This window comes from Epinephelus moara, chromosome 13 (genome assembly GCF_006386435.1).
Source record: "Epinephelus moara isolate mb chromosome 13, YSFRI_EMoa_1.0, whole genome shotgun sequence".
Lineage (NCBI taxonomy): Eukaryota > Metazoa > Chordata > Actinopteri > Perciformes > Serranidae > Epinephelus > Epinephelus moara.
The window spans coordinates 12,180,738-12,201,854 of record NC_065518.1 but is presented as its reverse complement, the minus strand read 5'-3'; the positions used below and the strand labels follow the sequence as shown (position 1 = coordinate 12,201,854).

Below are 21,117 nucleotides of genomic sequence, written 5' to 3'. Positions count from 1 at the left end.
AGGTATGAATGCTCACAACGGCGTCGGCCATCTGCCGCACAAGTATAAATCCCGCTTTAGTGTGTCAGGTAACAACAACTGAAACAGATTTTGTGTAATTATAATACTTAACACTACAACTGTACATCTGACCTTGCTACACACATCACTGCTGCACACCTGACCCTGTCACATATTGTAAACCCTCCTCATCAGCTACCACTGTACCCCTGGACAAGCCATGAGAAGTAGCACAGTGTCCAAATACATTTGGCCATGAAGTGCATTCTTCCATCCAGACCCGTGTGTGTGTGTGTGTGTGTGTGTGTGTGTGTCCATGTGAATTAAGTGTGTGTTCTGTATGTGTGTGTCAGAGAGAAACAGATTGAGACAGATTTGTAAATTGAGACGGCCTTTCTCTGTTTCCTTTTCATTTCGTCCTCTCTCTCCCCCCCTTTAAAAAACACTTCACTGAATCGCTGACTTCCTCACACTCGCGCCTGTGAGCACGAGAGAGGTAAAGGCCGTCGTCACTGTCACTCGCGGATTTAATCACTCGGATCTACCCCGGTTCTCGCCTTATTTTCTGCCTCCGGTAATTGCGTTTCTGTTTCGTGCGGGCGGTGAGTGCGCGCTGTCCAAGGTGCTGCAGCAGCGCGCGGCCCCGCCCATCCCCTCTACCTCACACATATACACACACACACACTTTCTCTCTCGCGCGACCACGTGACTTTCCCTCTGCCGAGTCTCGCGGAGAGCATCAGACTGCACCTTTTCCTCCTCAAGAGGACGGAGAGAGAGAAGAGAGAGAGAGACATTGAGTCAGACAGAGAGAAGGAAGGAGCGCGAGAGAGGGAGAGCGCGCGCGCAAAAAAGGGGGAGAGCAATAGCACCTTGTCGCCTGGAGGCGAGCCTGTGATAATTCTGTCCCTGTCCGGTAGACCGGCTCTTTCTACCGCCAGGCGCGCGGGTGCTCTCCCCTCTCTCCCGGCTTTGAGGTTCTCCTCAAATGGGGAAGGGAAATCGATGAGTCGCGCGCCGCACTGTTGCCACGGAACCACAGGATGCGCGTGAGGTAGGTCTGTTTCTACTCTGTGTGTGTGCCTGCATTGAGGGGGAACCGCTGCTGGGTTGTTTTTTATTTACCGGGGCGAGGCTGGCACGGCACCGCTGCAGCTTTTGGTGCCAATTAACACAGTAAAAAAAAAAGAAGAAAGTAATTACCGTGTTACCGGTAAGCGTTAGGTAAGTGCCAGGGCGCAGGTGATGGTGAGGCTGAACCCCCGGTGTAGCTGTGTAGTCAAGTAGCGGAATAGCAGGGGGGAAAATGGAGAGGAGGTATGGCCGCAAATCGAGAATCGATAATTCAACCGCATTCATTCACCCCGTCTATCAATAACTGTGATGTCGCCTTTCAAAGATGCGCTCAGAAGAAACTATGTGACGCTTACTGTGTATGTGTGTGCGCGTGTTTGGTTGTGTGTATGTGTGTGTGTGCGTTTTCAGTAGTGTGTGAATGGTAGAAATGGAGCTCCGGAGCCGTTAATTCGATAAAGCGAGGCGGTTTGAGTCATCCGCCGCAGCGCGCGCGGTGCTGCTCCCGCTCTTTGTGATGTAGCTAACAGAATCCTTGACGGTGGCGCGAGGTGGCCACCACCAACCGTTATTAATCCATAGCCTATACAATAATAAACTAAAATAATCTAGTTTTTAGTTTATTGACGTCATATTACTGTTAATAAGTCTCAGAAGTGGTTACAAAAAAAATATGCTTTGTGACGTTAAGGCAGTCGCAGGTATGCCACCTTATAAAAATCTCCTGCGGCATGATGGGAGCCTTACTAAGGAGGTGCTGTTTAAGTGTGTGTATGTACGTGTGCGCGTGCCCACAGTGTCACTAGTGTTGTGGGCTATGTGGAAATAAAAATCTAGATATTACTGTGTATGTTCAGTGTCTTCATAAACAGATTTTGGCCTGTTAAATGTGTAATGTGACAATGTGTGTGTGTGTGTGTGCTGAAAATGCATGAGAGGGAGTAATTTGAGAATAATAGCGGGCTCGGCTTGTGTATGCTGTGTGTGTGTGTGTGTGTGTGTGTGTGTGTGTGTGTGTGTGTGTGTGTGTGAGAGAGAGAGAGAGAGAGAAAGAGAGTTTGTGTGTTTATGTGTGTGTGTGACCCTGGTTGATTGTGCCGTCTCTGTTCTCTCTGTAGGTCGCTGGAGAGAGTGATGACGTGGCAGTGAAAGACACACATACCTCACTCACACACACTCACACACACATATAGGCTACACACACACACACACAAACACACACACTAACACACACATATTTGCCCACACACACTTTAAGTCTTGCCCTACTAAGACAGGGAGGAGGGAGAGAGAAAATTCTGCTATGACGGTGTCATTTCTCTCCATTACCAATGTGTGAGCCACACACCCACACACACACTCATACTCCGTGGGGAGTTGCCTTCATGGGGGATAAGGCCCTATCTAGGGCACAAAGATGGAGTTCACATCCTATTCGTCACTTATCTAACACTCACACAGATGTACACACAAATACACACACCTGGAATCTCATATGTCAGGAGTGAAGAATGAAAGACTGAATGGCGAGAGGACATTGAGCATATCAAGAGAAGACACAAAGACCAGGCCAAGGCGAGAGAAGATTCCCCAAGCGTGCTGAGAGGACGGAGGGAGCTGCTGTTTGACCCCCTCCCCTACTGGAGCTGTGTCGTGTAGGGGCCTTGACGTATAAAGAGCACTGCCAAGAGAGCAGGGCGCACCTGAGACACATAGAAAGTGTACTACGAAGGGCCCTACAGTTGTCACCATGAGCGGTAGGCTAGAGGGAACACCCCAGCTCTAGCCTCTATCTCCTCCCGTGTGTGTGTGTGAGTGTGAGCGCGAGTGTGTGTATGAGTGTGATGGCGGTGTGTGTTTGGGCGGCAGCCCCCCTGCTCTTCCTGGGGCTGTGCCTTTGCAGCGTGGGGGGCCAGGCCCAAGGGGAGGTCCTGGAGTTTGGAGGTGTGTCCAGCCAGTGGGGGCGGTTCCCAGTGTGGAACGCCTGCTGCGAAAGTGTGCTGAGCTTCAGCCTGCGGACTCACAGCCAGGAGGGCCTGCTGCTCTACCTGGACGACGAGGGCTTCTGCGACTTCCTTGAGCTGCTGCTTCTCCACGGCCACCTCCGCCTGCGCTTCTCCATCTTCTGCGCTGAGCCAGCAGAGCTGCAATCAGGTGTGGCGGTGAGTGACGGGCGCTGGCACGCAGTGCGTGTCAAGCGGGACTGGAGGAACACCTCATTGGAGGTGGACGGGCGACTGGAAGGATGGGCGGAAGTTAAGAGCAAGAGAAGAGACATGACAGTATTCAGCCACACCTACATGGGCGGGGTGACGCCAGAGCTCCACTCCTCGCCCCTACGCCTCACGTCCCCTTCAGTACGGGAACACCCCGCCTTCCGTGGCTGGATCACGGCGGTGAGCATCAACGGCTCACTGGCGACGTTGGACAGCTCAGAGGGCGTCACAGTAACAGCCGGCTGTGGGCCGGATCACCAGTGCCAGAACGGAGGGGTGTGCAGCGTGGTCAACGACCAGGCCGTCTGCGACTGCTCCGACACCGGTTACCAAGGCAACGACTGCAGCGAAGGTAAGGCCCAGAACCATGCTGACCCATCATATACATCTCATCCTTTACATACACACACACACCTGAATACACACATGCACACACAGTTACTGTTGTGGATCCAGTTCTCCAAATTACCTCTGACTCCAAACTCCAGGTCCTCCAGTGTAGACATCTATTTTTCATTCACACCTTCACAGCTGCCTTCAGTTGGGAGGCAGCTGTATGGACCAGCAGCCTTCACAAACAGTGCAAGACGTGCATACTGATTATGTTTGATATTGATTTTTTTTTATGGCTGCCAATGACTCCTAATTTAGTATGTACCTCCAGAAGTCAGAGCTGAGCCCCCTCCCAAGAAGTGCAGTCAGTTTAGTGAAGCCGGAGCTGAGAGCTGAGAACAGCTGTTCTGAGCTGCAGTCAGACCGAGAAGACTTGAGACGAATTCCTGAAAGCGTTACCTGGCTGGAAGTGTTACAGCCTTGATGGGCTCGGTTGGTGTGTTTGGCAAAACACAATCACCATATAGATCCAGTATGGATGTGGCTGTTGGCTCGTGTTGAGAGAGTTTAATTGGAACTAGGCTAAGAGGCTGGAAATCAGTGGTTGTTACATGGCTGACACCTGGCTGCCTGTGTTAATGGATTTGCATTGATTCTAGATGGCCTTCACTGGTACAATACATCGGTTGTTGAAATGAAGTGTGTACAATCTCTCGCCTGCCATTAATTTGAGCAGCTTGCCGCCTGTTAAGATGCTCTGTTTGTGTGTGTGTTTGTGTGTCGTATGTGTTCGTATGCATTATAAAGGAGGAAATAGTGTCCTGTCAGTGGTACTTTATAAACATGAAGAACTGTGACAATAAACAGCCCGATATAAAAATAAAACTTTTATGTGCAAGAGGCAAAAGAAAAATGCTGTTTCTCAAATGATTTAATATCTGGACTCCACGAGAGCAGCCTCCCTTAATACTGTCAAACAAGCCTTTGGTCAATAAGTGCCAATATACAGGGCACTGTAATGATGGCCATTACAAAAACGAAACAGCTGCTTAATGAACTCGGCTACCTTGTTATGGCCAGTACTGCAAATGCTTTCATTTCCCTCTGCTCAGTTGTGTGTGTCGCCAGATTTGCTTCAGTTCATTCAAGAGCAAATCTGCATTCTTAATCAATAGCGCTCTCAACTCCTGTGCGGGCTTTTTTGTGTGTGTGTGTGTGTCTTTACGATGCCACGGATACCTCTCAGCCTTGCCTCAGTGATTGATATTTTAATGACACAAATGCATCTGCCAAAAACGGCAAAGTGGCCTCGCCATGCCTCCGTTTGTCACCGACCTGACCTCACACCCCACCCAGCACCACTGTCAGCATCACACCTCCCTTTAGCCACCCACCATATCACACCCTAGCATTTAGTGGGCAGTGGGATGGCCTAGGTTACCATGGAGACAGGACTAATAGGGAGACCTCATGCCAGGAGTGTTCCTCCGTCCTTGCTCTTCCGCCCTTCTTCCCCAACCCCCCATTCCTCCAGACTCCTCGCAGCTGCCTCAGCTCGTAGTGACTTCGGGCGTCACGTCTGCCACACAGATCTACTGTATTTACATGTTTGTGGTGGTTGAGTGTGTGTGTGTATGTTTATGTAAAGCAGGCATCCTTAAGGCGATAATGACCAGTGGTCTTAATTTTCCGAGCAGGTGGGGAGGGTAGCTGGTGCTCACTAGGTCCGTCAGTTGGCAGAGAAATTAATGATTTAAGTGGAGCTGCAACGAGTAATCGATAAGTTGCTCAAGAGAAAAATATAATTGATTACCTGCTAGTACCAGCTTCTCAAATGTGTGAATCTGATGCTTTTCTTCATCATATACAAAAGTTAATTGTTTTTGTTTTATTAAATTTGGACTGCTAAACAACACAGATGATCTGAATAAAGGCTGCAAGACATGCCAAACAAATCATAATGCTATTATTTTGACAGATATTATGACATGAATCAGGATTTCAGTGGGGAAAAAATCAAAAAAATAATGATGATGTGATTTTAAAGCATGTTCCCCTACATCTGGACTATGATTTTTAGGCTGGGGCATCTCCGTAGCACCACTATACTTTAATTATAATGGTATTTGTGACACATTTACCTTAATCAAAAACGTGCAGCTCCTGCGATTTTGATAATGCACTTGGTCACATTGCAATTTCGACAATAGATTAAACGATTAATCAAGTAAGTCTGCAGATTATGAAAATAACAGTTAGTTGCAGCTTCACATTTAAGTTTCTCAAAAAGCAAAAATGCCAAACATTCTCGTTTCAGCTTCTAAAATATGAGGAGTTGTGGCTTTTCTCTTTTTTTGTATTATTGTAAATTAAATCACTTTGGTTTTTGGACAGTTGGTCAGACAAAACAGCGATTTGACGACCTCACCATGTGCACAGAAATGGCTGGGCCCCTGAAAAGGTCCAGTGAACAGGCCCTCCCCAAACCTGCTTTACTTTGCTTATATTAAAGGTGAACATGATTATTGCTGGGCCCTCCTGGCAGCTGGGCCCCTGAAAGCTTTCCCCCTTTTTCCCCCTTTATGGACGGCCCTGCTGGGAAATAGTACCAGGCATTTGTCACACTTTATCTTGGCATTTTACAGACTGAATAAGTAATTGATAAATCACAATTATTGACAGATTAATTGATTATGAAAACAATCGTTATTCGCAGCCCTCTGCCTGTGGGGTGTCTATACATTCAGGAAGTGACAGGTGACACTACAATCAGCTCTCTGCAGAAACTCGGTGCTGCATTAAGTATTACGTGTGATCCGAGCCAGCCTAATCCAGTCTGCTGTTTTTCACTGCTGGTTAGGGCACACTGGGAGACACAGACAGACATAAACCTGCACAAACACGTGTGGCATACAGACACATGGGGAAACACATTCTCGCAGTGCTTCAGCACCACCATTAGTCACATCACCACCTAACAGCAGTGTAGCTCTACAGGCTAAATGGGAGGTGCAGACATTTTACATAAAGGCTCTCACTAGATACAATACCTGCTTTGGACCGGCACTTTGTCGCTCAACAAGAGGCTACTTAAACCTTTTAAGGGGCTGTTTTATATTCCTAGAGATGGACTCACATTTCAGTTGTGAGTGATGCCAAGTGTTGCTGTGTGGAACGAGCGCTAAAATCCCTTTTCTCTTGGCAGTAGTGGCCGGTGTTAGTAATAGTAGTCTCATAAGATGGTTCCAGTTAGGAGGTCTGCTGGAGCAGTACTGGGTTTGGTTGTAGTTATTCGCTATTATGTGAAATCATGTAGCATTTCCAGAATACATTCTGCTTTAATTCCGCATTGGTGCCTCAGATTCACATTTAAGACTTAAGGTAGAAATCGCTGCAGGGTTTATGATGGTTAGATGATGGTGGAAATTGAGAGAAGCTTAATGGCTGGTTATAAAGGGTTACTTTTATGTCTTTTCTTCAGTTACTCACTGGTGGTGATATTACGCTAATTCATGGACATTAGCTCGGGAAAGTGATTCAAGCTATTCCGGTGAACCGGCAGCTTTTCAGACAGAAATAAACAGCAGCAAATGGGGCCAGTTAACAAAAACATAAACCACGGACAACAGAGTGCAACAACATCTTAGGAGTATTTTCCGATGCCTGGTTCTTATCTCAGACCTCTCTGAATCGCGGAGCTCACTCTCTGGAAATAGTTCAGAGATACAGAGAGGTCTGAAAGGGGAATTGAGCAGATGATGTATTCTTTGTGGATGTTTTTTTAAATCTGGCCCCATGTACTGCTGTTCATTTCTGTCCGACAATATGCCGGCACAGTGACCACAGGATCTGCAGGATGAGCTAATATCCATGCATCAATATCACTACCAGCGAGTAACTCATACCAGCTTATAGTATGTCAAAAGAAATCTCAGTTCAGGTGCCCTCTGGAGAAGAGAATTCAAAGGTTGTGTCTGAGAGAAATTAAGTGGATGGCGAAGGGAGCAGGGAATAAAAGCTTAGGTCGAAATCCCTCCTTGAATGAAGAAAAAAATATTATGTTAACAGCATCTCAGGTTTTGTAAAATGTTGATCGTATACAGTGGAAGCATGGCTGTCTCTTTGGAAATGGGGATCATCTATCCATGAGTCCAGGCTGTGTAGTTGTTTCGCAAGAGTCAGGCAGAGTCGGTGTAAAGGTTTATCTCTTATATACGGTACCTTGGAATTATTGTGCTATTTTGAACCCAGCGACCTCACCGAGGCTGCACAATAAAGCTTTGAGATGAAATTATAACCCTCCGAAAATTAGGGAGAAAAAAGAGTCTGTTATGAATCTTTAATACAGAATGAGTATGCTCTGCTAGAGGAAAAAGAAGGATCCTTAGGACCGTGTTTGAAGCCAGAAATAAGTAATTTGAATGTGGCACTGCTGGTTTCCGTACACGTTCACAATTACATGAAATCTTCAAGGCTCTCTAATGATCCACTTTTATTCACACGCATATTTTTGCAGATTTGTGACCAGCTTAGAAACATTTGCAATATAGTAATATAGTATTATTATATACTGTGAGCATTTTTTTTACGTCTTCCATAGCAGTGAGAGGAAAGGGTTTTGTTCCAAAGCACAACAATGTGTCAAGTCTGGAGAAAATAAATAAGCATTTGAGATATCGTGAGGAGAGTTTGAGCAGGGCCATGCATAAATGTAATTACTGTCGAAGCCATTCTGCCCTCCAGTGAAGGCAGAGTGAACCTGGCTTGTTAGGCCTGGCCTGGCTTGCATTGTCCTTGAGGGCAAATTGCTGTTAGCATGCTAATGGCTCCACCTGTTTCTGCCATGCTACTAGCACAAGGGCAGAGGAAACACTCAGATGAGCTCACATCTCACAACACACACACACAAAACACACACACACACAAACACACACACTCTGTCCCAGTATTGAACCATGCATGCCTCTCGTCTTCCTGCACTGCTAATCCATCCCTACATATTTTATATTCTCCTGCTATTTCACGTCATTATTACCGCCACATTCAATGTTAGCGTGTCCGTATGTATGGAAAGACGGAGAGTGAGGGAGAGGTTGCGAGAGTGTGTGTGTGTGTGTGTTGCATGCTATCTGTCGGGGGGCTCTGGGGAGAGGAAGCGGCTGCAAGGTAAGTTCTGGGGTAAACGGCTCTTGAATCCAAATCATACAGGTAGGAAAGTATATGTTCGCCCACAACCCCCCCCCCCCCTCCACCCTCTGTATCTACAAGTGTGGGTGGGTATGTGTGTGTGCCCTTATGTAAGTGTATTTGTACACATGTGGAGTCATACAGAGAGATTGTGCTTTTTCTTTCCTTCTTTAATTTATTTAAATGCGGCTGTGAGCGTATATTTATATCTGTAGACAAACCTCAGTTTTGGCTACCAGTGCAGCATGGTATCCATTGTGACGTTTGCGTGGACTTTGCATGTGTGTTACCACGGTAACCCTGGACGGGTGTGCATGTACAGTAAGTAGCCATGGTAACCCAAGGGCTTAGCATGCATGTTAATGAATGTCTGTCTCTCTCTTTCCTCGCCCGGCCGCGACACCTTTCCAGAGCACAGCTACACCCCAGGTAGGTCGCACTTCTATCTATCTATCAGTCTATCCCTCAGTTCCCTCTATGTCTGTCTGTATTTAAGTTTACCTTCCTGCTCTTTACTCAAACATCTTCTCTATCTGATTCCCTCTTTTCCATGATCTTAAATTTACTCTTAAACCCACTCTGTCTTCTTATGTTTGCCATTCTCCGCCACTCTCTCCCAGTTATATATATATTACGTTAGCTGTGTCGTTCACATTTTTCTTTTTGGGTCATCTTCTATTGTGGAAATACAGTTCGAGGTAGCCAGCGTTAATGTGTGTTGGTCTGTGTGGGTATGTAGGGGTTGGTTGCTGACATCTGGTAAGTTCCACATCCCATGTGCAATCATCTGAAGTGGCTCTTGCCTCAAGGTTACAGAGACATACCATAGGCACACACAAGTACTGCACTGTATACGACCCAGCTCATGGCGGGTGTGCAGACGTCTGTGTTGCGTACCTGTTTGTGCGTAGGATCGCAGCCTAGGATGAGTAAGTGTCTTCAAAGCGAGTTTTTCTTTTAGACATTTTGAATAATTTAGAGGACTCGTACACACACACACACACACACACACACACACTTTTACACAGGGAACGTTAGCCTTCAGCAGCATGTCATTGACAAACTCCTGTATCACAAAGACACATACATGCACACACACACTTCACGCCCCATGATCCTTTGCTGTGCTGACTGTGCTCTTGTCTTCCTTTAAGGTCTGGCACACCTGATGATTGGCGACCAAGGTATGGCCTCCTCTTTCCTCACTTCCTGTTGTCCTCTGCTATACCATCACCCCCCCCCCCCCCNCCTCTGCTATACCATCACCCCCCCCCACCTCCTCACCCCCACACTCACAACTCCCTGTATCCCTCCCTCACTTCACCGCCACGTGGCGCGGGAGGAAGTTGTCTCTCTAGGCACTGAACTAAGGTCAGTTTTTTTTTTATTTTATCTCCCCTGTAATTGAGATTTCTACATTTTAAAACGGTCCCATTTGGTCTCATCAAGAATTTCACTTTTAATTTAAACTGAAATGGGCATTTGCAGTGGAGCAATTACGTAATAATAAATGAAATATGGCCGTAAAGATAATTTTTTGGGTTTGATTCTCGAAAGATGAGCCTGAGAGCAACTTCTGCTGGGATATAAAGTATAATCATGGCTGCTGATGTGGGAGTGGGTAATGGGAGGGTTAAGACGGCTGCGGCTTGACGGCGCTTGGCTGGGTTAGACTTGGCAGGGCTCCAGGTCACGGAAATGGAGCCGACTGACCGACTGCCTCCGTGGATGGTTTGAATTGGTCTTTACTCTTCCACCTCATTTCATTTTCTCTCATCTGTGTGTAAGAGTGTGATTGAGAGGGGATGGGAGCGTCGAGTGAGTGCGCGTGCATGATCTATACATATGTATGCATGCGTGCTTTTACATCACGGTTTGCATCGACTACTGTGGCAGTTTTCACAGGAACACTCCACATTTATCCATGGCTTTTTTATCCGCTTCTAGCATGTCCCGCTCTGCCGTCACTGCTCCTCACATGGGCTGCTGCTCATACGTCGGCGAGCACATGTGATTCTGAACAGATGTTCGAGTTTATCAAAGCAATGCTGTTACCTTAACCCCCCCCTGAGTTGTCCAGTGTCTTTGATCAAAGCCCCAAAAACAAGTGCCACTGTTCTGCCTTTTGAAACTCACTCACAATCTCACCACCTCTCTCTTCTTGCCCTCTTTCTCCTTTTATTTTTTCCTCTTTGTTTCTGCCCTCTCTCTCACTGTTTGGGACACCACCCTCTGTGAATTTAGGAAAACTCAGAGGTACCCCCCCGCCCCCCTGATTATTTTTATGTGTTTGGCTAATGGGCTGGTGGTTTTGGAGTTGAATGTATTGACAGGCTCTTGTATGTATGGTAACGTACTGTAGACCTTTAGAGCCATCCGACTTCAAGTTCTCATTTTGCCATTAAATTGGAATGTTTCATTTTTGGTCAGGTAAGCTGTTTGATGCATGTGTGTGCGAGCGTGCTCCTAAAAGGCGTGCGTGCATGCGTGCGAATGAGTCGGAGCTCCGGCCTACGGTGCCTTTTGAGAAATCTGAAGGTAGGTGCTGCTGGATCGGCCGGCTCTGCATGACGCTGATGAATACACTGATTGACCCACATAAAGACAGGCCTAACCGTGACAGGCTGATCCGCGTCTATTGTGCTCTTTGATTGGATGAGAGAGGACATGATGGCGGCTGTCTCCCATTGTGACGGGGCCGCCGTGTATTCGGTGCTATTTAATGAAATGTTCATCCAAGCTGGTGGATAGAAATATCTTGAATAGAGCACAAATGATGTCTTCAACCATCTATCACAGCGAGACATCTCTATTCTGACACATATATTTCTATCTGAGCGTTTCTGCTATGTTTTGATTGCTCCTAGCGCCGGAGTTTCTGCCTTAAAATGTCTGGCATGAATCATCCAGGTGGCAGTGAAAATTTAATTGCTTCATCTGGCTTATGCTCAGCATTTTAAATCACCTACTTAAGGACTGACTTGTATTAACATATGTTTCCAGCATTATTACACAATGTATTCAGTGTATTTGTGTATAGTGGATGCCCTCACTATTACGGATGTTTGGATTGTGATCGGCTGAATGTGGAACTGTGGCTGATTCTTTTATTTCTTAAAAAACCTTTGAAGTCTCTTTCAGAAACTGTACACATGAAAAAGCTGTGTGTGTGTGTGTGTGTGTGTGTGTGTGTGTGTTTTTGCTCTGCATACTGAGGAGTAAAGGCTGTCAAATGGTGCAGACGAAGCCTAGCTTAGGTTAGCTCAGCGTAAAGAGGCTTTTTGAGGAGCCCGCAAAGCTGAAATGAGTTTCTTTGAGGGGGCGGATTGGGTGCGGGGAAGGGGGGGTGCCTTAGAAAGATATATAGCATGTGTGTCTGCTTGTGTGTGTGTGCGTGCCGGAGAAATGGAGAAAAAGCGACTGTGCCTGTGAGAGAGGAGCTAAAGGAATGAATGATAGAGGGAGAAGAGAGGGAAAGAGGGAGCGAGGGAGAGATAAAGTGAGTCGTCTTCTCTCCTGTGATGAAGAGCAACTGCCTGTATCTGCAAAGGGACAGCGGTGCTCCTGTCTGCCCTCCCAGCCCAGTCATTCTGCAAAGGGACATCAGCCCTGATGGGGAGCCCTGGACCTTTCCCCTCCTCCATAAAACACAGCTATCATTCTCCCTGGAAACGATACCCACAGATCACTAATCACTTTGAGTGGGTGAAAATGCACGAATTGTGGAGGGAAGAAAGAAAAGAGGGAGCCAAATTGGATTTTCATAAGTATCGAGCAGCCAAAGGAAGAGGGGGAAATGGATTTTTTTTCTTTTTTTGAAAAGTATTGAGCAGCAATAATCTGGATGGAAAATGTGCTTAAAGCCAAGTAGCAGATTTTGCCCTTTCTCTTCTCTCTGTCTGGCCAAGAATAGACCGTGAAGGGTCCTGGGTGAATGAGTGATCGTAGGTTCTGAATAGGATTGAGGAGTGGCTCTTGGACGTAATTGGCAGCGATGCTCATTTATGATATTTATTTATTTATTTTCAGCCTTGAGGCAGGTTGTGCGCTTAATGACGGTTTGTCCAAGTGTTCTCGATATCTATCCAACAATCTGTGCACGGCATAGACAAGTGGTCGGCCTCTCTTGGAGTGACCTTTACACGCGCGCTTACGTGAACGGACGGACAAACAGACGCACATACTCACACACAGTAACCTTTAGAGAGTGCCCGCTGAGTAGGTGAGTGAGTGTGTGTTCAGTGTAAATATGCATGAGTAAGGCTGCCTGCACATATTCTTCACGGTCAGTGGATGAAGGCAGGACAGAGAGCGAGGTGTGTGTGTGTGTGTGTGTGTGTGCGTCCGTATGTTTGTGTGTGAGCATGTCTTGTGTGAGTGCATGAGTGCGTGTTCAGGGGAGGTGGATTGTGAGTCATCACTTGTGACTCATAAAGCGTCGGCAATCAAAGCGGCTCATTTTAACACATTGTCTTATGGCAAAAACACACAGATGGACGCACACTCCCCTACACAAACACACACATGTTCTGTGTCACACTCTTTGCGTTTCTCTCTTTAAATCGCTCCCTTTTGTTTTTTGTCCCCTCCACCTCGCTCTCGTTTTTCTCCCGGATATACACATGTGCCTGCTTTTCTCACAAAAGCACACACGCATGCACGCACGCAGAGGACGGGCTCCGTGCTGACTCCACCATATGTGGGGTTGGGAGTGGTAGCAGACGCCAAGACAAGAGGAACCAGTCAGTACCAGCAAAGTACAGCATGTCTCCTACCTCTTACTCATCATCATCTAACGGTCCTAATAATAAATCACACAAGGACTGATTATGCTTTAATAAAATACAGGCAAAGGAACTGAAATGAAAGACAGATTATTGTTATTTGAAAAAAAATATTAATTTTTATTAATTATATTAATATTTATTATAATATAATATCTCACCTTCTCTCTCTCTGATAAGCTTTTTTAGATAGTACATTTTAAATATTTTAAACTAGGTGATCATTTAAAAATGAACAAAATAAATATATGATAAATTATTTGAGTTACTACTATTAAAGGGTGACATTGCTATTTTTCAACCTGAACTCCATTTTCCCTTTTTTGTGTGTGTCTAAGTGACTGATGGGAACAGCAATCCTTTAAACTGGTTTAGAAGTGAAAGAGACGCTGCAGCCAGCAGAAGTGAAACATGCGGCAATGTAATCAGTAGGGGCAATTGAGCACCGTCAATTTACATCCACTGTAAGTGCTTATTTTGCCACTGACAGGCTCAGATTGTTATTATAAGTGTCTGACAACATTATGGAAAGGATCCCCACAGAGATAGACCTCTTTGTTAAAGAGAAAGATCCTTTATGTTTCACCAGAAACAGAAATTGCAATCGTCACTCCCACCAGACTCCTTTTATATAAACAGTAATGTTATCATCGTAAAGTACACTTCATTTAAAGTCGACAGAAAGAAAATAAAACACACAATACTGTTTTGGTTCTTCTCTGCATTGTTTCAACAATTACCAGCTCTGATTTGGTCAAAATAAACCCTTAATTCACCCAGTTAGATGTGAAAATATGCTGGCTCTATACATGCTTAAATTACTGTTTATTTAAATGACAGAAAAAACATTAGAAAATACTGAAGTTACGCTTTGAACAAAAATGCCAAACACTCTCTAATTCCATCCTCTCAAATGTGAGGATTTCCTGCTTTTTTATTTCATATGATTCAGGGCTGCGGTTAATGTTTATTTCCACTGTCAGTTTATCTGCTAATTATTTTCTTGATCAATCATTTTATTTATTAAATGTCAAAAGAAATGGTGAAAAATGCCTGTTATAACTTTCCACAGCCCAATTTGATGTCTTCAAATGTCTTGTTTGTGCAACCACCAGTTAAAAACACCAAAATATTCCATTTGCAATCCATTTTATTTGACAAAGAAAAGCATCAAAACCCTCATGTTTGAGAAATGGAAAACAGCAAGTGGCTTTTTTTAATGACTAAAATGGCTGCACAGTAAACAAAATAGTTGCTGATTTATGTTCTGTCTACTGATTAAATGATTCAAAGACTAATTGTGTTAATTAGTTGTAAAAAACATATGTTTTTAAGGCGTAGTTCTCAGCCCATTTAAAGTCCTATAGATAAACTATAGATATAGGAACTCTCACTTAAAATGTATCATGGTTCTTTCTTGTGACATCTGTTTAGGCTGTTGCTTCAGTTTCACATTTTTAGGGCTGTTTTAGGAGGTTGCTCTACTATTGACATGAATAGAGCCTGCTTGTGGTGGGTATTTTTCACCATATGTGACATTTTATAGACTAAACAGTTAATCAGTTAATTGAAAAAATATTCATCAACAGTAGAGATAATCATTACTTGCAGCCCCAGAAGACAGCAATGAAGAGAGTTACCTTGTGTTTGTACCTGTAGGTATGGTGAATCAACTGTCTATGTGCACAGCGTTATGACATAATTTAGTTTGATTTATTCAATGGGATCTTTCAGGTGTATTGCAGAAATGTTACCCCAAATAGTTAGCTTGCATTTGCCAAATTTCTGCACCTGCTTGTCAAATCTGCAAAATCATCTAAGCCTTGAAGTAAACACTATTATACCCTTTCTTTAAAAAAACAAATTAGTTGTGTATGCAGGTTTTTTAACCACAGGAAAACATGTCAAAAATAGGCAACAGTCCAGAGTCGTGTACACACTTTTACAGTTGATGATTTTTGTTTTTTCTGCTATGTCATGTTCGACATCATGGACGAGCCAAAAACAGGTTAGCAAACAGTAGAAAGCAGCAGGAAGGCCAGTGAAAATGTTACCGTGGTTGCGTCTTTTTTATATCTGTCACTTATTTAGTCTCTCAACTTGGTGCTGACTAAATTCTGAATGATATTCGATAGCTGCTAGGACGGAGACGGACGATATTCTGTGGCAAAGGGGCTAAAATTAGCTCCATCACTCCAATCGGAGCTGAAGCCAATAAATACTCGTGACTACTGCAGAGTCATTCGTCCCTGGAGTGAATGCCGATTGTAACGTTTCGCATTAAATACAAAAGCCGAATGTTGGTGGGTGTTAGTGGGGCTTTTTCTTCGTATACCGTATATTTGTCAATTGAGGATATTTGCTACTGTAGTTGTAATGCTTACATAATTTAGCAAGACGGGCAAGTGTGCAGCACTCAGCTCGAGGTGAGAGAGAGCCGCTTGGTGTTAAGAGGCAAGTGTCTGGTGATTGGCTGCCTGCCCGACTGACTGGCATGAATTTGGCTCCTGATGGCCACATCTTGAGTTGCAAATAAAAAGAAAAACTGTTAAAACTAAGTTGTGCCCCCTCTGGCCATCAGCAGTGATAAAGCAATTGCAACAAAGTTCTTGCTGCAAAATGCACAATTTTTCTAGATATACCCTTTCCACTAATGGGACTAATTCTGCCTCTACTCTCTGCTACTAACAACCATTACAGTTCTGTACTACAACACTCATTAATGCTTAACACCCATGCAGCTCTTGTAATGAAAGTCACAGCACCACATACAGAGCTCTACCCCCACATTATGAGGAAGATGCACAGTTACAGAATTCACCATGGGAAATGTGAAGCAATCCCACTAGTAAATGTATACATTTACTGGTAATTGTATGCAATTACCATCCTGTTAGCAAGCACACATTAACATATTCGCACATCCACCGCGACGCTAATAGGAAACACACAAAGCCGATGCACCCTGTAATCGCCTAAAAATAAAGACATCAAACGGACTCCCCATTTACAGAGGATGAAGGGAAAAGATAGAGCGGAGGCTGGCTGCGAGTGTGTAAGGGAGGGCGGGAGGAGGGGTGGGCAGGAGAGGGTGAAGGAGTGTAGAAAAGTGATGGTGAGGAAAGATAGGAGCGCATTCAGAAAGTGGGAAAAGAGAGGTGGAAAGAGAAGGTCGGAGACGCAGAGGGAGACAGGAAGGGAGATAAGACTGCAGCGTTTCTCAGCAGGGGCGCTGCATCTCTCCTTGGGCTCCCAACTTGACACAGTCTCGCGTCAGCCAGGATGGTATTCATCAGTGATGCAGATACACACACACACACACACACACACACACACACACACTCCCTTTTTTTTAGAGAGAAACAGAAAGAAACAGGCAAGTCGGTGCTCCAATTGTCTCCTACCTGTTCTAGCAATTTCCATTGTGTCTGCGTGGGAGCTGAGGGTAGTGGCCCAATTGGCGATTCACTCCAGTACCCCATCTGGCATTTGAAGTTCATTTCTTTGCTGTTTGCCAAAACAAGAACAAACACATGAACAAGCCCACACACACACACTTGCACTCGCAGGCGTCGTACACACACACACACACACACACACAAACACTCATTTATTTGTGGCGCCTTTCTGTGACAACTGAAATAGCCACAGTATTCATTAAAAAGCCATTACATTACCTTTATGAAAAGAGGTCTTTATGCACTTGTTATGTGTTAACAACCTGCTGTAAGGGGTTTCATAAGGTGTGTTAGTGTAACTGTGTGGTACGTGTGTGGATCTACATGCATGCAAATCACAACGTCTGTGTGGGTATATTTAACTGCCTGTATGCACAATTTTGCAGATTTATTCCTACTGTGTGTGTTTTTCAGCGCTTTGTTGCCTTCTCTGTGCATATGTGCCATGATGTATGCGCTAGTGTGCACACCCGTGTGTGTGTGTGTGTGTGTGTGTGTGTGTGTGTGTGTGTGTGTGTGTGTGTCTACCACGAAACATGAAACTGACTCTGATCTTATCCAGCTTAAGACAAATACACTGTTCTGCCTGCAGACATTGTCATGGAAACAAGCCGGTTTCCCTGGGTACCAGAGAGAAGGCCAAATTCAAGCTACAGACAGAGAGAGGGAGATGAGCACAGATAAAAGAGACAAAAAGGACAAGACATAAAAGATTGAACATAATGGCAGGAAGTGTGCTGTTCATTGTCTTTCCGTAAAATGAAATTCAAAGGGATTACCACTAAAATATATTATTAAGTTATTATCTATTTGTGTCTCAGTAAAATTCACTCTGAAATTCACCATTGTCTGCTCAAAAACTATTTTAATATACATTACTATTTATCAAGTAAAGATGCTGCTCTTGACTGTTTTTTATCACCGTGAACTGAAGAGATTTGGGTTTTGATGACATCACATTGAGCTCTTGGAAAATGTGACGCCTATTTTCCAATATTTAATATTGCTTTATAGATTAAATGATTTTTTCAAAAGGGCTGCAACTAATGATTCTTTTCAGTACTGATTAATGTAGTAAAATACCCTAAAACTTCAATTAAATGCCCAGTCCCTTTACTACCTCAGTGTGGCTACACATTTTGACAAATAAAGGCCTGTCTCAATTAGACTCCTGGTTTGGTTGCCAGGCAGTTGATTTTTTCTAGGGAGTTCTTCAGATGTGTAAAGGCGGGTTGTTGGCTACCTTAAATTATATGTCCATTCCTTGATTACCCTGTAAGTCCAAATTTATGCTGTACCCTATGCTGCAGCCTGACGTGCACCTCCCCAGAAATGTAACTACACGTCGCAGTGACGCAGACCTCCTGTCTATTTCTGTAAGCTGAAACCATTTCCCTCAGTGGAAACAAAGCTTTTATTTACTTTAATTTCACAGATAANTTAGCATGTTGTATTTGTGGGGAAAATGTGTCCAGATAAAGACAAGTGTTTGTCTGTGAATGCTGCGAGTTATAGTGAAGCTGATTTGTGGATTTTTGTTTGAAATTGTCTCTATTAAGCCGTGTTTAATGTGTGTTTAATGTGTGTTTTGAATCAACTAAACTTTACAGCACTTCATAGAAACCCTGCTGCCGACTAGTGTTTTGGAGGTGTAACTGCAGAGTGACACAGACACACCACCAAGTATAAATGCTGACAACGTGCGTAGGCTACGGCGTAGGGTCTGTCGCACAAATATAAATCCTGCTTAAGGAAATTATATTTCTTTAGTCTTTAAGGGTCTCAGATCAAAAAAGTCAAAAGGGTTTTTCATAAAAATTAATCCAAGTTATGAGTATTGTTTTAACAGGACTAAGTAGTGTCTGCATGTCGGAGCTAGATCAAATAAATGATTAATAATTATATATACTCTAAAGCCTAACTTTTAAACAAGTTATATTCATACTTGTTTAAATAAATAATTTGACTGTATTGTCCGATCTTTGCTGAGCAAAAGTTTTGTGTGAAAGGATTAAAAGGCCTCCCAAATATAAGCCTGTTGACTTCAATGATTTAAGCAAATAATAGCCTGGGCTATTAATTAAGGTTTGATTTAAGCTGCAACAATTAATCAATCGATTATCAACATAGAATGATCTATCTTGATAATCGATTAACTGTTTGTCATTTTTTAAGTAGAAATGCCCCAAAATTTGATGATCCCAGCTTCTTAATTGTTTTAATTGTACAGTAAGTTGCATATCTTTTTGGTTTGGACTATTTGTGAGCCAAAGAAGACATTTGGTGACGTCACCTTGGGCTTTGAGAAACTGTCATGTGCCTTTTGACACTGTCAACTGTTTTTTTAGACTAAACATTTAATCAATTACCCAAGACAAAAATCTACAGATGACAGGGGAACACCTCCTAAATTAAGAGTTCCGATATGTTGTTTCCATGGCCTAGGAAAGTTCAATCAATATTTGTGAACATGAGCTACTCTCTCTCTCTAACCCAGAAACCAGAGAAGTAAGTCTCCAACTTGTGATGTCATGGAGTATAAAGTCTGGAGCTGCTCTGTAGACGATGAATGGGAGCCTGATTTTGTGGACCCACAGTTTCTTTGTTTCCGCTTTTTTCTTTAACCCAAGTGAACTTTATTCTATTGTATTGTTGTCAGTTCTTAAAACAGTAATTGTACCCATATACTCTGAACACTCCCCTGGGTGCTCTCAGTGCCATCTATAACATCTTTACCTATTCGTTGTCTATGGAGCAGCTTCAGACTTTTAGTCAATTAGTGCTCTAGCTTTTGGATTTAGGAGCGAGAGTTGTTTGTGTTTACTAATATTTGTGGACTGGAATCTTTACTAGGTTATAAAAATAATTACCAAAGCTGTGTTGTTAGCCAACTTGTGCCCAAAGACTATACTTAGTAGGATGAGGAAAAATGCAGCACTTGTTCTGCTTGATGGACACACTTTAGACAGGTATCATGTGAAAATCACACCTTGATCAATAGTTAAACTCAGGATTTTGAGAAATTTGGATAAACACTAAATTTGTGTTTATTAAAGGTATACTATGCAGGATTGTCAGTTACTGTTTGTGAACACCGTTGCCAGTGACAGTGAAAGCCAACCCCAGATTCACTCTCATTTGGTGTTTCGCCTCGCTATATTGTATTTTTGCATAGCTTTGTCTCTTGGATACCTGCTGCTTACGTTCTGGCAGCTCATCGCTACCTTTTTCTAAAGTCCCGATCTCGCCTAAGCACCGTAAAGGTACATACCAAAAAACATCCTGAACACAGAAAATAAGAAGAAAATAGAGAATACAGGCAGAGTCTCGCAGAAAAATACACTGCCACCATAGACTGTATAAAATAATGAGCGTAGCTACCGTGACGTCACCCATTGGTTTGTGGACACCTGTTTTGAAACCCTAAAGTTCTGCGTCTGGTGTCGTCGCCATCTTGGTTTTCTGGAGCCAGAAGTGACCATATTTAGACAAGAGGGTGGAGCTGTGGAAGAACGAGGGGTGGATCCGAGTCATTAGCCCTTTTTATACAGAGTTCGTGCTATAGGCTCCCTAAGAAGTCTCGTCTTTATGCCGCCTTTGCATTTTTACACAGAGATCAACGGCAGCATCATGTCACTCCAATATGTCATCTTAGACAGCATGCCGGCAACATGGAAGCAAAAGAGGCATGACAGGCGTAACCTGTAACACAACAGTGTCCACCTGTAGTGTCACACATAAAATATGCCTCAGCATTGCTCTATAAATGGTAACAACAGCGTAACGTAGCAATAACAGTAATTTGCCGTCGCTGTTACATGGTGGCTGATCTGGTCCTCTGCTTGGAGGGTAAGCAGCCCCAGTTTGTGGACTCTTTCAGTTGCCATTCTTCTTTGAGTTAGCAGCTAACTGCTAACAGCTACTTTTTAAACCTTGGGTTACACATACATAACACGGTGTTAAACTGTCACACCGGTGCCACCCATTGTCCCTGTTTTAATACCTCCGAAGGTGACTTAAAGGCGAGGCAACTCTGTCCGCCCATTCTGCGATTGTACCTTTTAT

General features: G+C 44.0%; 1 protein-coding gene across 11 annotated transcripts in view; it reads left to right on the top strand.

Moving 5' to 3' along the window:
* The first annotated feature begins 726 nt into the window (after positions 1–726).
* nrxn1a (neurexin 1a) overlaps positions 727–21,117 on the top strand; it is an 82,711-nt gene continuing 62,320 nt past the window's right edge. For 4 of the 11 annotated variants that reach the window (XM_050060003.1, XM_050060002.1, XM_050059997.1 and 1 more), the window contains exons 1-4: positions 727–1,054; positions 2,193–3,642; positions 9,222–9,239; positions 9,965–9,994. In XM_050060003.1, coding sequence (XP_049915960.1) covers positions 2,910–3,642; positions 9,222–9,239; positions 9,965–9,994 — 781 coding nt within the window. In that variant the 5' untranslated portion in view covers positions 727–1,054; positions 2,193–2,909. The remainder of the gene's footprint in view (positions 1,055–2,192; positions 3,643–9,221; positions 9,240–9,964; positions 9,995–21,117) is intronic. The other 7 variants (XM_050060001.1, XM_050059996.1, XM_050059994.1 and 4 more) reach the window with 4 other exon arrangements.